Source organism: Tasmannia lanceolata, unplaced genomic scaffold, assembly GCF_043159265.1.
Source record: "Tasmannia lanceolata isolate RefF3 unplaced genomic scaffold, GAP_Taslan_0.1 ptg000008l, whole genome shotgun sequence".
Taxonomy (NCBI): domain Eukaryota; kingdom Viridiplantae; phylum Streptophyta; class Magnoliopsida; order Canellales; family Winteraceae; genus Tasmannia; species Tasmannia lanceolata.
Window position 1 is genome coordinate 56974946 of NW_027518685.1, and position 20338 is coordinate 56995283.

A 20338-nucleotide genomic window follows, 5' to 3' on the forward strand; every position below is an offset into this window, starting at 1 on the left:
GTACACATGGTTCAGATAGCAGCCAGATGTCCGGATGGAAAACCTTGGTATTTCGTTATCAAAAATCTTATTCCGGCAGGGGACACCCCTCAGAGGCCTCGTTAAAGGAGAGAAGAGCATTACAAAAACTGGCATCTAGGTATGTCATTTGTGGAGGAGACCTCTACCGCAGATCATCTGATGGAGTCCAGGTCCTTTTTGTTGATGAAGATAGAGCTGCATAAATCTTAGAAGATATTCACTCCGATGTCTGTGGTCCTCATATGAACGACAAGATGTTAGCACGAAAAATACTTTGTCTTGGTTACTTGTGGACTACCCTTGAAGCAGATCGCTTTTCGTTTTTCAAAACATGTCACTTATGTCAGATCCACGCTAACCTGATACATGTGCTGCCGTTAGAGCTTCACTCACTCATATCATCTCGGTGGCCGTTCTCAGTCTGGGGTACGACATCATTGGCAAAGTCTCTCCGAAGTCATCCAGTGGGCATGAATACGTACTTGTTGCAATTTATTACTTCACCAAGTGGATTGAAGCGCAATCGTATGCTTCGATATCATCAGCATCAGTCGCAAAGTTCATCAGGGCCAACATCATCTGTAGATATGGAGTCCCTCACGAGTTGAAATCTGACAATGGTTCGAATTTCAAGAAAGAAGTAGCATCGTTGTGTGAAAAATTCAAAATCAGGCATCATAAGTCGTCTCCGTACCAACCTCAAACTAACGGCGCTGTCGAAGCAGCTAATAAGAATATCAAAACTATTCTTCGGAAAATGACTCGATTCTACAAAGATTGGTTAAACAAACTCCCGTTCGCACTTTGGGCATATAAAACGTCTGTCCGTACAACCACCAGAGCCACTCTGTATTCATTCACATATGGCATGGAAGTTGTCCTACCCACGAGTTAAAAATCCCATCACTCAGAATCCTGATGGAAAGTGATCTACGAGAATCTGAATGGGCCCGTATTCGTCATCAAGAGTTGTGTAAGATGGATGAAAAAAGGTTGAAAGCAGCGTACCATGTACAAAGTTATCAGCACAGATTAGAAAGAGCTTTCAACAAGAAGGTTCGAATCCGTGAACTCAGAGAAGGTGATATGGTGGTTAGGGAATGTCGAGCTTTTATCTTAGATCCACAGTAAAAGTTTAGACCTAACTTGTCTGGCCCCTACATCATTGATGAAATCTTGCTCGGAAAAGTCGTCAGACTTCTTGACCAAAATGGGGAGAGAATTTCTGAACCCACTAACCTCGATCAGTTGAAAAGGTATTACTCTTAAAAACAATCGAAGGCTTTCTTTTAGCCAACCGGAGTCTAAGTGACTCATCACCCACACTTCTCCGCAAAATCTCGAACTATGCGGACCTGATCCCATCCTCTTTGGGGTACGTAGGCAACCTAGCAAACCCAGGTTCGGTCACCCTTTTGGCACAGCCCAAACAGAACCCTTCACATTGCCCCTTTCAATCATTTTTCATATGGGAAGGATTTAAAATACCAGATCTGATCCCAACCATTTCTTGGGGTACGTACGCAGCCTGATCATCTCGGGTTCGGTCGCCATTGGTAAAACTAATAAACCTTTTCAATATCCCCCACTAATCTTCAAAATGTCCAGGACAAAAAGATCAGAAGATTCGCTAAGTCGAAAACCTAAAAAGGCGGCGTAGGCAAAAATTAGGATCATCATACCTGTAGAAACGCAACCTGAAACATGTTTCTAACAAACGTTAAGGTATAAAACGGTCCGTCAAAGTTAAAAATCCACAAAGGACGACTTGATTGTTGGCAGGGTATATCTTCAGAATAACCAGTTAAATAATTCTTTTGTCCAAAACAAAATGAGTTAATACTTCAAACAATCAAAAGGGTCTTTGAACCATGATTAAAACCCAGGGGCAGGGAACACTGGCTATGCGTAGGAACATTTAAACTCATCTATCTAGGGTTTCGACTTACCTAAATAAATTAAAAGCATTTGTTTCAATAGAGTCAAGTTTTCCTTCTTCCCTCCCTACATGGGAATTCAAACAAATTGAAGAAATTCCGTCTTCTCCCCTTAGCAAAACCCTTGCCCAGCTCAGGTAATCATATGTTGAAGAAAGGCACAACGAATTCCTTTATCTCAAAAGGTCATGATCCAACTCAGTACTTCAGGTCTCAGAAGATCAACTCAGTACCCCATGTACAGATCTCAGAATATCGGCTCAGCATTCGGTGTACAGATCTCAGAAGGTCGACTCAGTACTCCGTATACAGTTCTCAAAAGATCAAGATCCAGTTCGGTACTCTGTGTAGAGAAAAGAAACGTTCAAAAAAATGTAACCTTACATTTTGTGGGTATCAAAATGTATCTCCCTATCATTGCAATAAAGTTACTCTTTTGTTTCTTACCTTGTATTTAGCTTTCTCTTGTCTATGGGAATGAATACACTAGTGGCATTTTTGTATTATTAATCATAGAAATATGATTAATAACATAAAAATACATGATCAAATTATTAAGAAGCCATGCAAGAGGCATTTTGCATTATTAACCTTTGCTAATAATGCAAAATTCTCAAAATCAAGATCAACCTTTGCTAATAATGCAAAATGCTCAAAATCCAAGTTGTTGTTAGAACCATATTAGGGGCATTTTTGTATAAATACCCATCTAGAATGGATGTCTATTTATACAAAAATCCACTTTTCTCAAAAAGCAACAAGCACAAACAATTATAGATAAAAGCAAATCAGTCAAAAGTGATCCATATATATGTCTGATCAATTAAAAAATATGTCTCATCCGCAATTGGGGGAACCCAAAATGAAAAAAAGAGACACAGAATACGCAAATCACTACTCTGGCGGTGGTGGATCTCTCGGATCCTGCTCTGGATGATCCTGATGTAGGAAGACAGGAGGTGTAGCAGCTGCTCCAGGTTGAGAAACTGAAGAATCTCCTAGCTCTCTAAAGCCCATATGAACATCGTCCAAAAGATGATGAAGCGAACTAGATATCATCGTCATCCATGTAACGAGTAATCCTCGGATCGAGTCAGGCTCACCCCCAGTAGCTGCGGCTGCTCTGTCGCTAGGGCCAACATCTGGCGCTGAACGAGGAGGCGCATACATGCCTCCGAGACCAACTCCAACTCTCACTCTCGTCGCCCGAGCAGTGCTCTGTCTCACCAGCCTCTTACCCCGCCTGCGATCAGGCAAGGTAGTCTCAATAGCCTTAGGGGCCTCTGGGACATAGTCCTCGTCAGTCTCATCGTCTCTATCGTCGGTACTGTCCCGACCCTCTGCTACAGGCATCTCTAGCCTGTACACCTCCTCTGGCTCAGGGTCTCCCCGCCTCTGCCTCCTCCCCTGTACCCACAAGATGTATCAGAACATCAAGATATATCAAATCATATGTATAGGAATTCAAAATAAAAAATTAGAAGCAAATACCTGTCTGGTCTGTGGACCCTCGCACGCAGCCAACCACTGTCTCAAGGTCTCTATCTCATGCTGGATCCCAATAATAAGATGAGCATCCTCCTGCCGAGCTGCCGCCATCCTCTCATTCTTTCCTATCTTATCACTGGCAAGTGTCAGTAGAACACCCACCATCACCAATAGCTGGTTCGCCTGATTGCGAGGGATGTACAATTACCAAGCAAAGTCAAATAAAGCATGCAAGCAAAATTCAAATTCTGAAGTTAATGCATAATCAAATTCACTTACCTCGACATAGGTCTCCAGAATGGGGTATCCAATCGCCTCTGATGGCCGAATCAATTCAAACTCCCCTCTCCTATCGTAGGAAGGTATCGTCCAGCCTGGCAACGGAAAGTACTCAGGAAGTGAAGAAGGACCAGCCTGTAAGCCCAAGGGTACCCATGGGTTAATCATTCACCTTACCTTCTTATTTTGATGCTAGCAAACTAAATTGATTAGCTTTCATGGACTAATGTGTTGCCTTGAGGTGTTGTGTCATATACAGGAATTTCATGTCATAATCGTCATTACACAACTCAACTCAATACATAGCTTGTGGATCAAGAAAGCAAGGAACAAAGAGCTTGCACATACATTGGAGTCATCACCATTTAGAGATGATCAAGTCAAGGAGCTCAACATGAAGATCCCACAAGTTCCCCAGCAAGTGTCAAGAAGGAGCTTGGAGTTGAACATGCCATTGGTGACTCCTCATGCACCTCTCAACATGCAGTGAAGATTGAAGGAAGTCACAAGAGTTAGGACAAAGTTCAAGATGTTCACTCAAGCATAAGAAGTCCAAGGAAGTGTAAAGGAGCCAAGACATTCCAAGAAGACTCAAGGTTCTTATTTTTAGAATGTATTTGGAGTCCTCCTGATTTTGTGTTTAAATGCACTTTCAAAAGGTTTTCAAATAGTTTTCATACATAACTTTTTACATCCTTGAAAACCACACACACCCTAAAAAGTGTTTGAAAACCTAGGACTTAAGCCCAAAGACCAAAGCTCAAAGCCCAAAGCCCCTTGATTTTAAAGTTAAAAATAGAATTTTACACAGTGCCAGTCGACCGGGCTATGCCGGGCGACCGCGGGATGCTACCTAGAAGTCTAGGACATCTCGAAATTTATTGGGCCGGTCGACCGTGATAAGCCAGGCGACCGCGGATATGTTTTCTGAAAATCTAGAAAATATCTAGGTTGGGCTAGGAGGTCAACCGCCATAGGTCTGGTCGACCGCGATAGTATTTTTTAGCCGAATTTTTACTCAAACAGATTACCCTCACCGGGCGACTGCCATAAATCCGGTCGACCGCGCAGGTATGAAATTTGAAATTCAAATTGAGAGCCCGATAAGGGCGGGCGACCGCCATGCCTCTGTCGACCGCCGCGACATGAAAATAGAGCCGTTGGGGCTTGCGCAGGTTGACTTTTTCAACCCTGTATTTTACAGTTTTACCCCCAAACGGTCATATTTCCTTGTGGGCTATATATACACTATCTAAACCTTTCTAAACAGCCTTTTGCAAGATCAAATCCTATCTTCTTGAACTTAAACTTTTACATTAAAGGTTAAACCTCTTTGAACTTGTATTTTTATATTCTTTTCAAGAGGAACTCTATAGACTTTACATTTAATATTCCTTGGAGTGTTTGTGAGCTATTAAATTTGTAATCCGCCTAATCTAGAGGCATTGAGAGTTCTCATCTTTTATTTCTTCATTTGTATTTAAGGGTCTCTGATTTGGCCCGCTAAGAAAGGTGAATCATTGTAAGAGGGAGTGTGGCATCGCAAGGCTTCGTACAGAAAGGGTGTGATCCCTTTGAAGGAGAAGTTGGTGTACGGCTTGGAAATTCGCCTGTTGAAGAATCTCATATTTAGTGGAGCGCCCAAGGAGGTAAACTTGGAGGAGTGGAGTAGGTCAAGTTGTGACCGAACCACTATAAATTTCATGCCATGTGGATGCTTTCTCTTCTCCCTCTCTTTGCACTTGGTGATTGGTAATCTCTACCCTTTAATTGCATTTATGGTTTTTTGAACAAGGGTTAGAGTATATAAGCTTAAAGTAACATCTAAACCCTAAATTTCACTATATTGATTATTTGAACAAGGGTTCGATTAACTAGTGCTTAATTAGTAAATTAATTTTAATAATCCTCATAATTAAGCTCCAAATTTTTAATTAGCCAATTCACCCTCCCTCTTGGGATGTCATACCTGTATTTTAATTGGTATCAAAGCATAGGCTCTTGAAGAGATTTTTAAATTCAAAATCTACAAGAAATAAAGATCCGTGACAAATCCGAATGGATTTTGAGTTAGGACAATCTGCTATAATTCCTCCATTCTTTGATAGAACAAATTATAGGGCTTGAAAAATAAAAATGTTTGCTTATCTCAAATCCATAGATTTTGACATCAGATGTCATTGAAATGGGATTTTCTATTCCAAGGAAATGCACTAAAAATGATGCAAAATTATTTTCATTAAATTCAAAAGCTATTATTATAATATGTTGTGGACTATGTCCCAATGCTTTTGAGAAAATATCATCATGTACAAATGCAAAAGATATTTGTACTAATCTTGAAAATTTTTATGAGAAAAATAGTAGTATCTCTTCAAATGACAAAAATATTATTTTTGAATAAAAAGAGACTCTACAAAAATCTATTGCAAAGAAAAATTCTTTCAAACATTCAATTTCTGAGTTGGAAAAAGAAATTAAAAATTTGAAATAGGAAGTTAATGAATATTTGGAAAGAAAAGAAAAATTAAGTCATTTGAACAAAATCTTGATAAATAAGAATGATGACTTAATTAAAAAGTGCACTATTCTTGAAAAATTAAAGGAAAGCCTTGAAAACACAAACAATGATCTAAATGAAAAATACAAGATTGTTTGTGAAAATGAAAAAAATTTATAAGTTAATTCTTCTCATCAAATAAATCATCTAAATAATCAAATGAATGAGTTTGAATTAATAAATAAAGAACTTTGTTTAAAGAACCAAAGATTACAAGAAGATAAAGACAAATATACATGTTCTCATGTGTATTCTTGTGATTCTAGTTGTTCTTCATCTACTTACGCTTATTCATGTTCATATTGTGGTAGATTAGGGCATTACAAATCTAGGTGCAAGCTTAGATTTGTGAAATCAAACAAGTTTGTGTGGATAAGAAAAGACTCACTTCCACACACAAACTTGGTTGGAACCAAATTGATTTGGGTTCCAAAATTTCCCACTAAAGCTATTTATTGAAAATGCAAATATAATGGGGTTGTGCTTAAATTGCTATATCATATGAATTCTCTCTAGATACTATTTCAATGTTACATTCATTGTATCTAGATCACCTGTGCTTTAATGATATAAAATGTATCCTTGCTTATTGAGCTTCATGATCACATCATGTATCACTTATGGTCTAAAAAGAAAACACGAAATTACCTCTTTAGACTATATGTTGTGCTATATTGAAAATCTTTTAGAAAAAATCCATGTAAGCCCAAGGGTCTATCCTCCTTCCTTGTTTTGATGATTCTATACTAAATTGATTATATTTTTGAATACTAATCAATTTCCTTGAAGTGTTGTGTTAACATAGGTTAATCATGGAAGGAACCAACACACCACTTGGTAATGCTTGATGATGAACCAAACAAAGGACAAAGGAGCTAGAGCATACTTGGAAGAACCACTTCGTGAAGGATCAACCAAGGAGAAGCTCAACACCATCATCTCAAGCAAGCACACAAATGGAAGATCTATGAAGACCAACACCAAAGAGAAGTGTAGCTATACTTAGACTTGTTTGTTCTACATCCTTTCTCTTTTGATTTCTAAGTCAAGGCAAGCTTTTTTAAAAATAAGTTTTCAAAAAGACTAACACTCCCCGTATTTGAACTTAAATGGTTAAGTGAATGTTCATGAGGTGGACTAACATATTTGGACCCTCATGACATTCCATTTATCTTGTTAAAATTGAGTTTCAAAAGCCCAAAATAAATCAACACCAAAATCAGAAGAAATCTGCTGAATATAGGCTTCTCGGAACTCCGAGAGTTCCCTCGGAAGTCCGAGAAATGGTCCAGGGAGTATATTTTATACTCTAGACGATTTCTCAGAACTTCGAGAATTTTCTTGGAACTTCAAGAAATGGTCCAGGAAGTATTTTTCTAACTTTTGGTCATTTTCTCGGAACTCCGAGAATGTTCTCGGAACTCTGAGAACGTCGCGACAAAAAAAAATAGCCGTTGGGTTTCAAATGGAAAATTGATTTTTGGGGTGTTTTTGTTACTTCCACCGCCAAACGGTCATAAATTCATATGGGCTTATAAATACACATTTAAGAGGTTCTCTCGACTCTCTTGAATGATTGGAAAAACTATCTTAAGCATTTAAAAAAACTTGCAATCTTTTGAGTTTAGGTTTAAGTTTCAACTTGTTATCTTGGAGAGCATTCAAGGGGACTTCATTGTAAAGGTGGCTAGGGCATCCTATTCTTAATACCCTAGAGAGAAGCGCTTAGAACTCGGCGAAGAAGGAGAGTTGGTGTAAAGGTGGCAAGGGCATCCTCATTTAATACCCTTGGGATTGTAATTGCCTCGGAGCCGAGCACTGTGGATGTCTCAAATAGTGGAAATCCTTGAGGACGATCTCAAGAAGAGTAGAGTAGTGTTTTACCCGAACCACTATACATCGGTGTGTTCGTTTCTCTTTCTTGCACTTTCATTTTCATGTTTTGGTTGAACATCTAGTTTTTCATTCTTGATATTATTGAAACTAACCAAAAACTAATCAAGCAAGGAGAATTTGAATTAAGTTTAATTTGAATTTAAAAATGGGATAAATTTTTGAGAAAAACCAATTCACCCCTCTCTTGGTTCCCTAGACCTATATTTCAATTGGTATCAAAGCCTCGTCTCTATTTTTTAAAATTCTAACCAGTCTAGAGAAAAGATCATAAAATGGCAAACTACCCTCAACACCAAGGAGGTTACTCAAACACTAGGCCACCTTATTTTGATGGAAGAAATTTTGGATTTTGGAAAATCAAAATAAAAATCTTTTTAACCCAAGACTACCAAATTTGGAGAGCCGTTCAAAATGGATATACCTTGCCCACTAGAAATCTAAATGAATGGACAGAAGCCGAACAACAAGCCTCAAACTATAATGCCAAAGCCATGAATTCCTTAATTTGTGCTTTGTCACCCGGAGAATTCAATAGAGTTTCAAACTTGAATTCAGCTAAAGAAATTTGGGACACCTTAGAAGTTACCCATGAAGGAACTAACCAAGTTAAGGAATTGTGGGACATGATCCCGCGAGAGGGGCGTGGGGCGCGAGCCGCCGCGCGCTCTCCTTTGGTCTCTCGTTCCCACGCGATTGGCGTGTGCATTTTAATATTGATTTGAATTCGTCTTTCCTGTGGACTTGGGATCACTAAGGCAATCCGAATTCCACACGAAAGAGACTGACAGAGTCGCCACCTAGATGTGGGATCTAGGACCCATAATTAACCAGAAATCTAGACTCGCTACCTGGTTACGAGAATGGAAGGTATGGGGAGTTATCCACCACATGCACCATTCTTGTCCGATAATCGGTCTTCGATTCCAAAAGCTAACTCTTTTAAATTTATTTTAAATGGCTCATTCAACTCTATGTTAATGTGCGAACTAAGTGACATGCATCCTAGAATCTAATTTCAATGTGAATCCTAGATGTGTATCTTGATTTATTAATTTGTCTGGATTCATTCTAAGTGAAAGTTCTCCTAGAATTCTAATTTCATGGAAAACCCTAACTGATTTGATTAAGTATTTACAAGAAAATTAATATACAAAACACCACAATTTGTTGTGGTGCCGACTCGCGGGTGGTATGCCGTCAGACATCCAAGCTGCCTACGTACCCAAGCCTCACTGGGATCAGAGTCGACGTAGTTCGGTGCACCTAAGCTAAGCTACATATGCCTAACTCAACTAGGACACCGACTTAGACGGATTTGACTGTTTCAACAGTTTTAAGAGGAATTATTTAATTCAAGTTGAGGATTTTATTATCTTAGGATTTCATCTAAGATGCTATATGATTCTTATCTGAATGCAAGTTGTCCCTTAGACTAATGCAGGTTTTGCCTACATCCTAGTTTACTAGGCTTGTCCTAGGGAAAGATCGGGTGACTAGTGTAACTAGACCTATGGTACGGTTGCTATTCATAGCAAGCGTCCGTGATGAGGCTGGACTCCTAACTCTAGGACTCCCCTAAAACCTAGGACACGGCACGACACCAGTGTTCCTAAATTGGGCTCTAATGGTTCTTAGATTGGAAACCATAATCCAATGGTTCCGAAAGACACAAGATAAATCGATTTAAGTTCTCGAGGTTAATGAGTTTCAGATTTCGAAGATTTTCAGTTTCTAGACATTTAAGGATTACCAATGGTTCTAAGGTTCACCAATTTCGGCCTTGAATGGCATCCAAAGGAGGGAATCGTGCGCTCTTTCCTTGTGCAATTTAATACTTAGGTTATAGCATCTTATTGCCTGGCAGAATCTCAGGATTTCCGTGGACACTAACCTCGGAGCCAACAACATGCTATAACTTAAATATTCAAATTGTCAAAGATCAAGTTGCAATTGGGATACGATTATGGATGCACTGGCCATTTTTCCAGGAAAATCTAAAGATCCTAAAATTTCTGTTTCAATGGATTAAGGAGTGAACATGTGACAGAATTTTAAAGTTCTTTAGGAATTTTTATATGATTTTCAATTAATTTCGAATTTTCCATGGATTTTATCAATTTTAAGCATATGAGCGGTTTTACAAGTGAAATTGTTGCAAATAAATTCGAAATGATTTGAAATTTCTACAGCAGCAAGATGAAAATGTATGTAGCTTACAGGATGAGTTTTACATATTTTTACATTAAATTCACATTTAATCTTGATTAAACCATTAAATGTCCAGATTGCACAATTAACACATAAACTAGTAGAAATATAACTCTAAATTCTATGAAATTTCTACAGAAATACTATATGAATCAAAATAGCATGCAGTGAGATTTTCATGAATTTTAGAAATTATTTACTACCAATTTCGGATTTTACAATTTCCAGACCAGATTATAAATTAACACTACATCCCATATTAAAACAGATTCAAATCACACGAAAATTTTACAGTAACAAGTAATATGGAAGATAAGACTACTGTAAAACTTTTATGAATTTTAATGATGATCTGATGTTAGTAAAAATTCTCCTAAAATCTGATAAGTTTCAAAGAAAATATTAAATAATATACCAAATAAACTCCAAAAATCTTTAAACATTCATGGTAAAATGAATCAGTAACATATTATTTTCCCACGAAATTTCATTAATTTTAGAATCTGTTTGGTATATAATTTAATTTTTCTTCATCAAAAGATGTTTTTTTGAAGAGTTTTCCATTTTTAAAACACAATTTGCGGAAAAAATCAGAATAATTCGGAAAAATACGGAAATATTTCGAGAACAATGCACCTACCTGTAGTGAAGATCTTGCCGCCGCCGATCCGATCCGCCGTCTTTCGCTTTCTCTGTGGTGAAGATCTTGCCGCCGCCGATCCGATCCGCCGTCTTTCGCTTTCTCTTAGAGGGAGGGATTGGGGAGTGATTTGAAAAGATTAATGGAAGAAGAATATCTTAGAGAAAATGATGGAGGGAGTGGTTGGAAGAGATAATGGAAGAGAAAGAGATAATGGAAGATAAATTTCTTTTTTTTTCTCCTCCATTCTTATGGATGGGAAGGGAGATATATATAGGGAGAGAAAGAGAGAGAGAGAGATATGTTGGTGGAGAGCTCATCATGTTGTCCCTCTTAGTGGAGAATCCATCATTTTTGTTCTTAGTGGAGGGCCCATCATGTTTCTTAGTGGAGAGTCCATCATTATTGCTCTTAGTGGAGGGCCCATCATGTTTCTTAGTGGAGAGTCCATCATTATTGCTCTTAGTGGAGGGCCCATCATGTTTCTTAGTTGAGAATCCATCATTATTGTTCTTAGTGGAGGGCCCATCATGTTTCTTAGTGGAGAGTCCATCATTATTGCTCTTAGTGGAGGGCCCATCATGTTTCTTAGTGGAGAGTCCATCATTATTGCTCTTAGTGGAGGGCCCATCATGTTGTCTTAGTGGAGAGCTACCATCATTGCTCTTCATAAGAGGCCTCACAAGAGGCCCCACTGAGGCCCCACAACGCGGGCCCCACAATGTGGGCCCCCGGTTGATTCGATTTTAAACAAATGTTCAATGCGGGCCCACCAAACGGGTACAAATTCTCCCTAGTTTAGATTTTTCTGAATAATCCTTCTCAACATTTAGCGGGAAAATGCGAAACACGACGGAAACGACCAAAAATATTTAGAAATGTAACAAACGGATGCGGGAAAGAAAGACATTGGAAAACCGACGGAAAACAAACCCTAATTTCTTTATCGATTAAGGTAGAGCAAAATGGGGTGTCTACAGATGCCCCTCTTTGGTAGAGATGACGTAGTCATCGAATACCAAAGTCAAAATGACAGAGCCATTTTGCGTAGCTTTAATCGACAAAAGACTCTACACAAAACGGAACTTAGACGCAAACATTTACTACCTAATGCAAGGCCCTAAATGAAATCCTAGAATTAGAACATAATAAGAAATCCTGATGCGGTGCCGTTCACAAACGAGCAACGAGAGAATGAGATACCACTTTCGAATGGATTCCGAACAGAAAGAACAAAGATCGTTCTCAAGCGGTTTTTTTTTTTTTTTTTTTTTTTTTTTTTTTTTAAAGAAAATGAGACATCTTTCACAAGCGGGCTCAAGGAGGATAAGAGACCATTCACAAATGGACTCAGACAATGAGGTACCATTCACAAACGGCCTCAAGGAGGATATGAGACCATTCACAAATGGACTCAGAAAATGAGGTACCGTTCACAAACGGGCTTAAGAAGAAGATGAGACCATTCACAAATGGACTCAGAAAATGAGGTACCGTTCACAAACGGGCTTAAGGAGAGGACGAGACCATTCACAAATGGACTCAGAAAATGAGGTACCGTTCACAAACGGGCTCAAGGAGAAGATGAGACCATTCACAAATGGACTCGAGAAACGAGGCACCGTTCACAAACGTGCTCAAGGAGAACATGAGACCATTCACAAATAGACTCAGAAAATGAGGTACTGTTCACAAACGGGCTTAAGGAGAAGACGAGACCATTCACAAATGGACTCGAGAAACGAGGCACCGTTCACAAACGGGCTCAAGGAGAATAAGAGACCATTCACAAATGGACTCAGAAAATGAGGTACCGTTCACAAACGGGCTCAAGGAGAAGACGAGACCATTCACAAATGGACTCGAGAAACGAGGCACCGTTCACAAACGGGCTTAAGGAGAAGACGAGACCATTCACAAATGGACTCGAGAAATGAGGCACCGTTCACAAACGGGCTCAAGGAGAATAAGAGACCATTCACAAATGGACTCAGAAAATGATGTACCGTTCACAAACGGGCTCAAGGAGAAGATGAGACCATTCACACATGGACTCGAGAAACGAGGCACCGTTCACAAACGGGCTTAAGGAGAAGACGAGACCATTCACAAATGGACTCGAGAAATGAGGCACCGTTCACAAACGGGCTCAAGGAGAATAAGAGACCATTCACAAATGGACTTAGAAAATGATGTACCGTTCACAAACGGGCTCAAGGAGAAGATGAGACCATTCACACATGGACTCGAGAAACGAGGCACCGTTCACAAACGGGCTTAAGGAGAAGACGAGACCATTCACAAATGGACTCGAGAAATGAGGCACCGTTCACAAACGGGCTCAAGGAGAATAAGAGACCATTCACAAATGGACTTAGAAAATGATGTACCGTTCACAAACGGGCTCAAGGAGAAGATGAGACCATTCACACATGGACTCGAGAAACGAGGCACCGTTCACAAACGGGCTCAAGGAGAACATGAGACCATTCACAAATAGACTCAGAAAATGAGGTACCGTTCACAAACGGGCTTAAGGAGAAGACAAGACCATTCACAAATGGACTCGAGAAACGAGGCACCGTTCACAAACGGGCTCAAGGAGAACATGAGACCATTCATAAATGGACTCGAGAAATGAGGCACCGTTCACAAACGGGTTCAAAGAAACAAGATAGCTTCAACAACGAAGAATTTAGAGATTTTTCATAAACTTGAATTTGACGTAGGATTGGATTTGATGAATTTTTGATTTTTCAGAAATAAGGCACCGTCCACAAACGGGCTCAAGGAGGACATGAGATCATTAACAAATGGACTCAGAAAATGAGGCACCGTTCACAAACGGGCTTGAAGAGGATATGAGACAATTTACAAATGAACTTCAGAAAATGAGACACCGTTCACAAACGGGATGAAGGGGAACATGAGACCATTTACAAATGAACTTCAGAAATGAGGCGCCGTTCACAAACGGGCTCAAGGAGAACACGAGACCATTCACAAATGGACTCAGAAAATGAGGCACCGTTCACAAACGGGCTCAAGGAAACAAGATAGCTTTGATTGATGAATTCAACAATGAAGAATTTAGAGATTTTTCATGAACTTGAATTTGACATAGGATTGGATTTGATGAATTTTTGATTTTTTGAACTTAATGAAATCGGGGATATTATAGATCGTGCCCGGTAAAGATATTGGAAACCAAGACTTTGACGTATGATGAGACGGCAAATCTTAGGAACGAAGAACCATTACTAACCAGAATGGATTAGGAACACTTTCATGAAACTTCAACAAGATTTTTCTCAAAGGGACAGCTGGTCCTGTCTTTGGGGATTTGGATAACTGAAACCTTGAACAAGACACTTGAAATTGGTAATCTAGAACAACGGCTCTCTTGGATATAATCATGGAAAAGTGGGACTTGCCTCTTGATAAACATTTCTTGACCAGGATAGTATTTAACTAACTGGAAGGAAATTCTGAATTTTAACGGTTCATCTTTCTGAGAAATTGGCTCGACCATCATTGCATTTGAGGCTCTTCCAAGCTTAAGATGCCTTCCTGGGGTATGATCTTTTTACGGAAGCTGGGCTTTCTGATGTTTCTACTTCTGAATTCTTCTGGGTTGATCATCTTTGAACTGAAGCTGTTTGACTGGATTCTCGAGCTCTTTCAGGTACAATCGCAATGAGCTGACGAGGCCGGGCCTCCTTCACCGAGACAGTTGCATCATTTGGACATATGGATGACGATTGACTCTTTTTAAATAGAAAACTTAGATAAAAGGCACTACTCAAAGGATTGAGGAGCTCTAAAGGAGTGAACATAGAATAACAACGATTGATTAACTACACTGACAGACACAGTAATGCTTCTGACTTAGTTAACGTTTTATTTGGTAAGTCTATCCTTTCAAGGAATATTTTTTTCAATTGGTAAACACTGGACTTTTTCCTTAAAACAGTAATGCCTCAATGATTTAATTACAACTCCTAGGATTGCTTAGCTCCAATGCCCCCAGTTTTGAGGATGTCACTTGAATTTGTTTGAACTTCAATTGATCTTCAGTCCTGATACCGGCTGTAACCTTCTTATAAATTTGCTTGAACTTCAGTTGATCTTCAGTCTTGATACTGGCTGTAGCCTTCTTATAATGATTCTCTTACCGTGACCAAGTCACCTCTTCAGGGTTTTTAACTTGGCGGACCGTGGTAGCCTTAACTTTTGCCTGAACCGTCTTTCTAGGTTTTCGATTCAGCAGGCTATCCCCTTAGCTTTTGCCTAAGCCGCCCTTTCGGGTTTTCAACTTAACAGGGGAATGATCTTAAATTTTGCCTAAACCGCCCTTTCAGGTTTTCAGTCTAGCAGATCTTCAAACTCCATTTTTTTTTATTCATCATCATTTTTTTTTGTTTTTGTTTCGGGACCTAGATCATTAGTTCTGAACACCGGAAGGACTTTATAGGTAGGATAGGGCTTTTCAAAGAATGGCTTAAGGTTCAACAAAGATTTCGACCGAACCTGTGAATAGGTTGCCTACATATCCCAAGGTAGGAATCAGGTCGTGTATAGTTCAGGGCGAATGCCCCTAGTTTGAAGATAAATTGTTCGAAAGTTTATTGATTTTTCTTCTTTTTTTCTTCTTTCTGGAATAATTGACTTCTCTTCTTTAGGAACTTGTCCCCTTTTTTTTTCTGAAAGGATTGAATTTCTTTTTTTTTTTTTGGATTGATTGAATTGCTTTTCTTTTTTGAATTGACCGAACTCAGTTTAACCGAGCTGCCTACGTACCCCAGTGTAGGGATCCGGTCTCGCGTAGTTCGGGGCGAATGCCCCTAGTTTGATGGGTTTTCAAGAAAATTTCATTTAGGCTCAAAGGGTTTGCAAACCAGTATTCTTTTGACGTTGGGTTCTGATTTTGGGATTTATTCGGCCAAAGGAGGCCTTCCGATGTTCAGATTGGGAGTCGATCTAGTTTACTAGAGTCCCTCTGGTACTGATTATTTATTTTTTTATTCATTTTTTTTTTCGGAGTTTGACGGCATTTCCAGGTAAGAGATAATGGATCTTCTTCTTTCAAGATTCTAATACGTGCTTTCGACTTTCATAGAGCGAAACTTGTTCTTTGACATCGTCCATTTATGGATTTGTAACTCTTGATATCTGATGACCACTTTTCAATACTTGCTCTTGAACTTCTTATCTTGAATTTGTTAGCTTTATGTTATGAATTTGAGAACCAAGGTCATTGATTGGAAATATGAAAGTTGTTTCCACTCCATGCCCTTTGCATAGCATATGATATTCACTTCATTCTTTCTTGAACCTTCTATCTGGGTCTTTCTCTTGGCATTAATGGTAACGCTTACCGGACCATCTTTTTATCCTCAAAATGGGTTTACCAATTCTTCACACTCTTCAGAGGGTAATGTATTTTCAATCGGCATTTACTGGATCAAGGTTTCAGTGCCAGTGTTTACCATTTTAATTTCATCTTTGAAAGGCTGAGATTGGCGCTCCTCCTCTTGTTCAAGTAATCGTTGTGACTCAAGTGGAGTTTCGTCAATTTTGTCCTCATTTGAGGAGGGAGTCTTATTTTAAGATCAGAAGCACACTTAAGAAATAGACACAAGTGAACTCTTGGAACTGAAATTTTATTTAAAGAAAAAGATACTACATCTCACAACCTATCCTGAACATGTTCATGATTCACAACTCTAAAAGAAAAGCAAAAGATAACTTGCCTGGACTAGGCATTAACCTTGAACTGTAGAACCGGACTCAACAATTGTACTGACCATGATGGCTGACTCAAAATAAAATAATAAACGACTAAAACTTTAACTGCCGCAACTGTCTAGCTTCGGAGGCTCGGCGAAAGCTGGCTCATAAATGGTACTTTCAACTTCTGATTCTTTTCATTGCAACCGGACCTGTGCCCCTTTGAACCTTCAGTTATTTAAGCATTGCGAACGGCTGGCGGCAGTACTGCATGATTTGATAATGGGTTATTGGTAGCAACGGGACTTGGCTCAAACACAAGGCTTTTATTGTCGAGCAACCTCTGGATTCTGAATTTTAGGGCAATGCAATTATCAGTGAGATGGCCAGAATTTCTATGGTATTCGCAGTGTTGATCTGTTCGCCAATTTGCTGGTAAAGGATTAGGAAGAGCCCTAATGTCGGGCAGGATTATGCGACCTGAGGCTAGACACTCCTTGAGTATCACAGATGGTGGAAGAGGGAGAGGGGTAAATTCTGTCTGGGCCTGTGGCCGAGGTGCGACAGCAGGTTGGGTATAATCCATCACCATGGGGTTCTGAGGTTTTGAAGGCTGAGGCTTGGAGCGGGAAAGGTTATTAATTTCAGCTGATGGAGGCTTCCTGAATTCTTTGGTATTCGGGTTACTTCGGTTGAACACACCTTGAGCCATAGCCTCCTCTATTTGGGTGCCTGCCACGATAAAGTGTTTGAAGTCCGGATAATACTGCAACGACATGTGATACTGGAGCTGGGGGGAAATATTTTTCATGATTATTTGGACCTGCTCTTCCTCAGAAGGGCGCTCCATCATCTGAGCTGCTATTCTCCTCCATCTTTTCACAAAGGTCAGAAAGGATTCCCTCAAGTCTTGCTTTGTCCTTTCCAAATCCTTTCTGGTGATTTCTGTCCCGTCATCATATTTGAATTGCCTGATGAACTGCTCGCCGATATCCTTCCATGTCCTGTAACGAGTCTTGTCCAAGACCATGAACCACCTCCTGGCAACCTTGGTTAGGGAAACCGGGAACAATTGAGCCATTTGCTCAGAAGATAAGCCTTGAGGTTGACACATGATGGTGAACATTTACAAATGTGTGATTGGACAACCCACACCATCATATTTATCAAAGTCCGGCATTTGAAAATTGGCTGGGAGACGGATTTCTGGGAACAGTGTGAGGTCACTTGGATTGAAACTACCCTGGTCCTGAAACTGAATGTCCTGAACCTTCCTGGTAAGACTTTCTAATTTCTCCATAACTACTTTATCAACCATGGACTGAGAAGGCCTGCTGCGATCTTCGCTGTACTGCTCTTTTTCAAAATCTTCTTCAGTTTTGTCAGGGATAGGAATGAACACTGGCTGGGCAGGTGCGGCTGAAGTAACTGTATGGTGCATGGACCCTTTATCTTTGGACAACGATGGCCCCAACTTTTCAGAAAGCTGGGCCTTGATAACTTGGTTCTCTTCTTTGAGTTCTTGAAGCTGCCGGAGAATCAAGGTGAGAGTATCGGTAATAGCAGCGGGTGGAAGACTACTGTTCTGGTTTTCTGCCATTGGGGAGGATGAGGATGGGAAAGAAGGAGATGCTGGGGTCCTCAGAGAAGGTGGCGGGGAGACAGATTTCCTCTGCAATCGAGAAGAGATCCGAACCCAAGGAATAGTAGGGTTAGCTATGGTGTTTAGTGCCCTGTCATGGAAATAATGAACACGAGGTATATGAGCTTGACATTCATGGAGTGTTTCTTCTCAATGACTGAAAAATATTACACATTTAAGCAAGTAATTGGGACAACAGAATGAATCCAAATGATGAGGGGAATGCCCTTAGTTCAAGGATTATGAGAGTAAACTCTGAAGGATTTAGCAGAAATATTCTTGAAAAAGGTAGCCCCTTAGAGGAGGAAGAGATCAAGGGTACAGGCAAGATTGGATCATCAAGATTGCACGATCAAATGATTGAGACACAATTTCCGCCAATGAAGACACAATCGAATCCCACAAGAGACGAATGATAGACACATGATCAAAATGTGAGATTGCATAGGATTACTTTCAACGGGTAGATCAAGAATAACTAATCCTATGAGATCTTTGGAAATGATGGGATTTATATCCTAACCCCAAAGGAAAAGTTTTTAGTCTTCGCACATTTTAACAGTGTTACCTGAAGGCATCAACCCTAATCCTAATCTAGCGGAGTGGAGAGAGGATCTCGACTCATGACTTTGTTTGTGTACCTAGGACCGATCGTAGCCATTGGAAGATGGACTACGGCCTAATCTAGACACAAATGGGTAGGATATCCTAAACTAGGCTCACACACGTGATGTACATGTGTTCGTATATTACATGCATGTGTGGGTTAATCTAGGGGTAAGGCCAAGAGTTCCCTTAGCGCGAATCCATGTTCGATATACTGTACCAGTGTCCGGCGTATCAGTACGTGAACAAGGGATCCGTTTACGCACCATAAGGTGCTAGGCTAAGGGTGGAATGCTTCTCTAGCACAGAGGCACCAGGTGATGAAATCCCAGTCAACCATGCTAGATAACACTCCGGGTTCCTAAAATAGGATGTGTGTGCATGTGAAATGCAAGGGTTTAGATGCAAGTGTTATAAGTGTGTGCAATAAGTTTACGCAATCTATGATGCCTTCAGGTTTTGTTAGATTGAGTTTAAGTAAAATGTGATGAGAAAATAAAACAAGACAAACTAATCTAACAAGTATAGAGTTTTTATGAGCCAGTTAAATTAAATTCAAATGAATTATCTTTTGGAATTTTAATGAAGTTAGGTGGTCCCCAGCAGAGTCGCCAGACTGTGGGACATGATCCCGCGAGAGGGGCGTGGGGCGCGAGCCGCCGCGCGCTCTCCTTTGGTCTCTCGTTCCCACGCGATTGGCGTGTGCATTTTAATATTGATTTGAATTCGTCTTTCCTGTGGACTTGGGATCACTAAGGCAATCCGAATTCCACACGAAAGAGACTGACAGAGTCGCCACCTAGATGTGGGATCTAGGACCCATAATTAACCAGAAATCTAGACTCGCTACCTGGTTACGAGAATGGAAGGTATGGGGAGTTATCCACCACATGCACCATTCTTGTCCGATAATCGGTCTTCGATTCCAAAAGCTAACTCTTTTAAATTTATTTTAAATGGCTCATTCAACTCTATGTTAATGTGCGAACTAAGTGACATGCATCCTAGAATCTAATTTCAATGTGAATCCTAGATGTGTATCTTGATTTATTAATTTGTCTGGATTCATTCTAAGTGAAAGTTCTCCTAGAATTCTAATTTCATGGAAAACCCTAACTGATTTGATTAAGTATTTACAAGAAAATTAATATACAAAACACCACAATTTGTTGTGGTGCCGACTCGCGGGTGGTATGCCGTCAGACATCCAAGCTGCCTACGTACCCAAGCCTCACTGGGATCAGAGTCGACGTAGTTCGGTGCACCTAAGCTAAGCTACATATGCCTAACTCAACTAGGACACCGACTTAGACGGATTTGACTGTTTCAAC

General features: G+C 39.9%; 1 protein-coding gene across 1 annotated transcript in view; it reads right to left on the reverse strand.

Annotated features, from left to right (window-relative positions):
• Positions 1-2746: 2746 nt before the first annotated feature.
• The window catches only part of LOC143883661 (uncharacterized), a 43802-nt gene continuing 26210 nt past the window's right edge, over positions 2747-20338 (reverse strand). The window contains exons 2-4 of the mRNA XM_077386992.1: positions 3726-3860; positions 3450-3629; positions 2747-3365 (exon numbers count right to left, since the gene is read on the reverse strand). Of these exons, the coding sequence (XP_077243107.1) occupies positions 2853-3365; positions 3450-3611 (675 nt within the window). The 5' untranslated portion in view covers positions 3612-3629; positions 3726-3860 and the 3' untranslated portion in view covers positions 2747-2852. The remainder of the gene's footprint in view (positions 3366-3449; positions 3630-3725; positions 3861-20338) is intronic.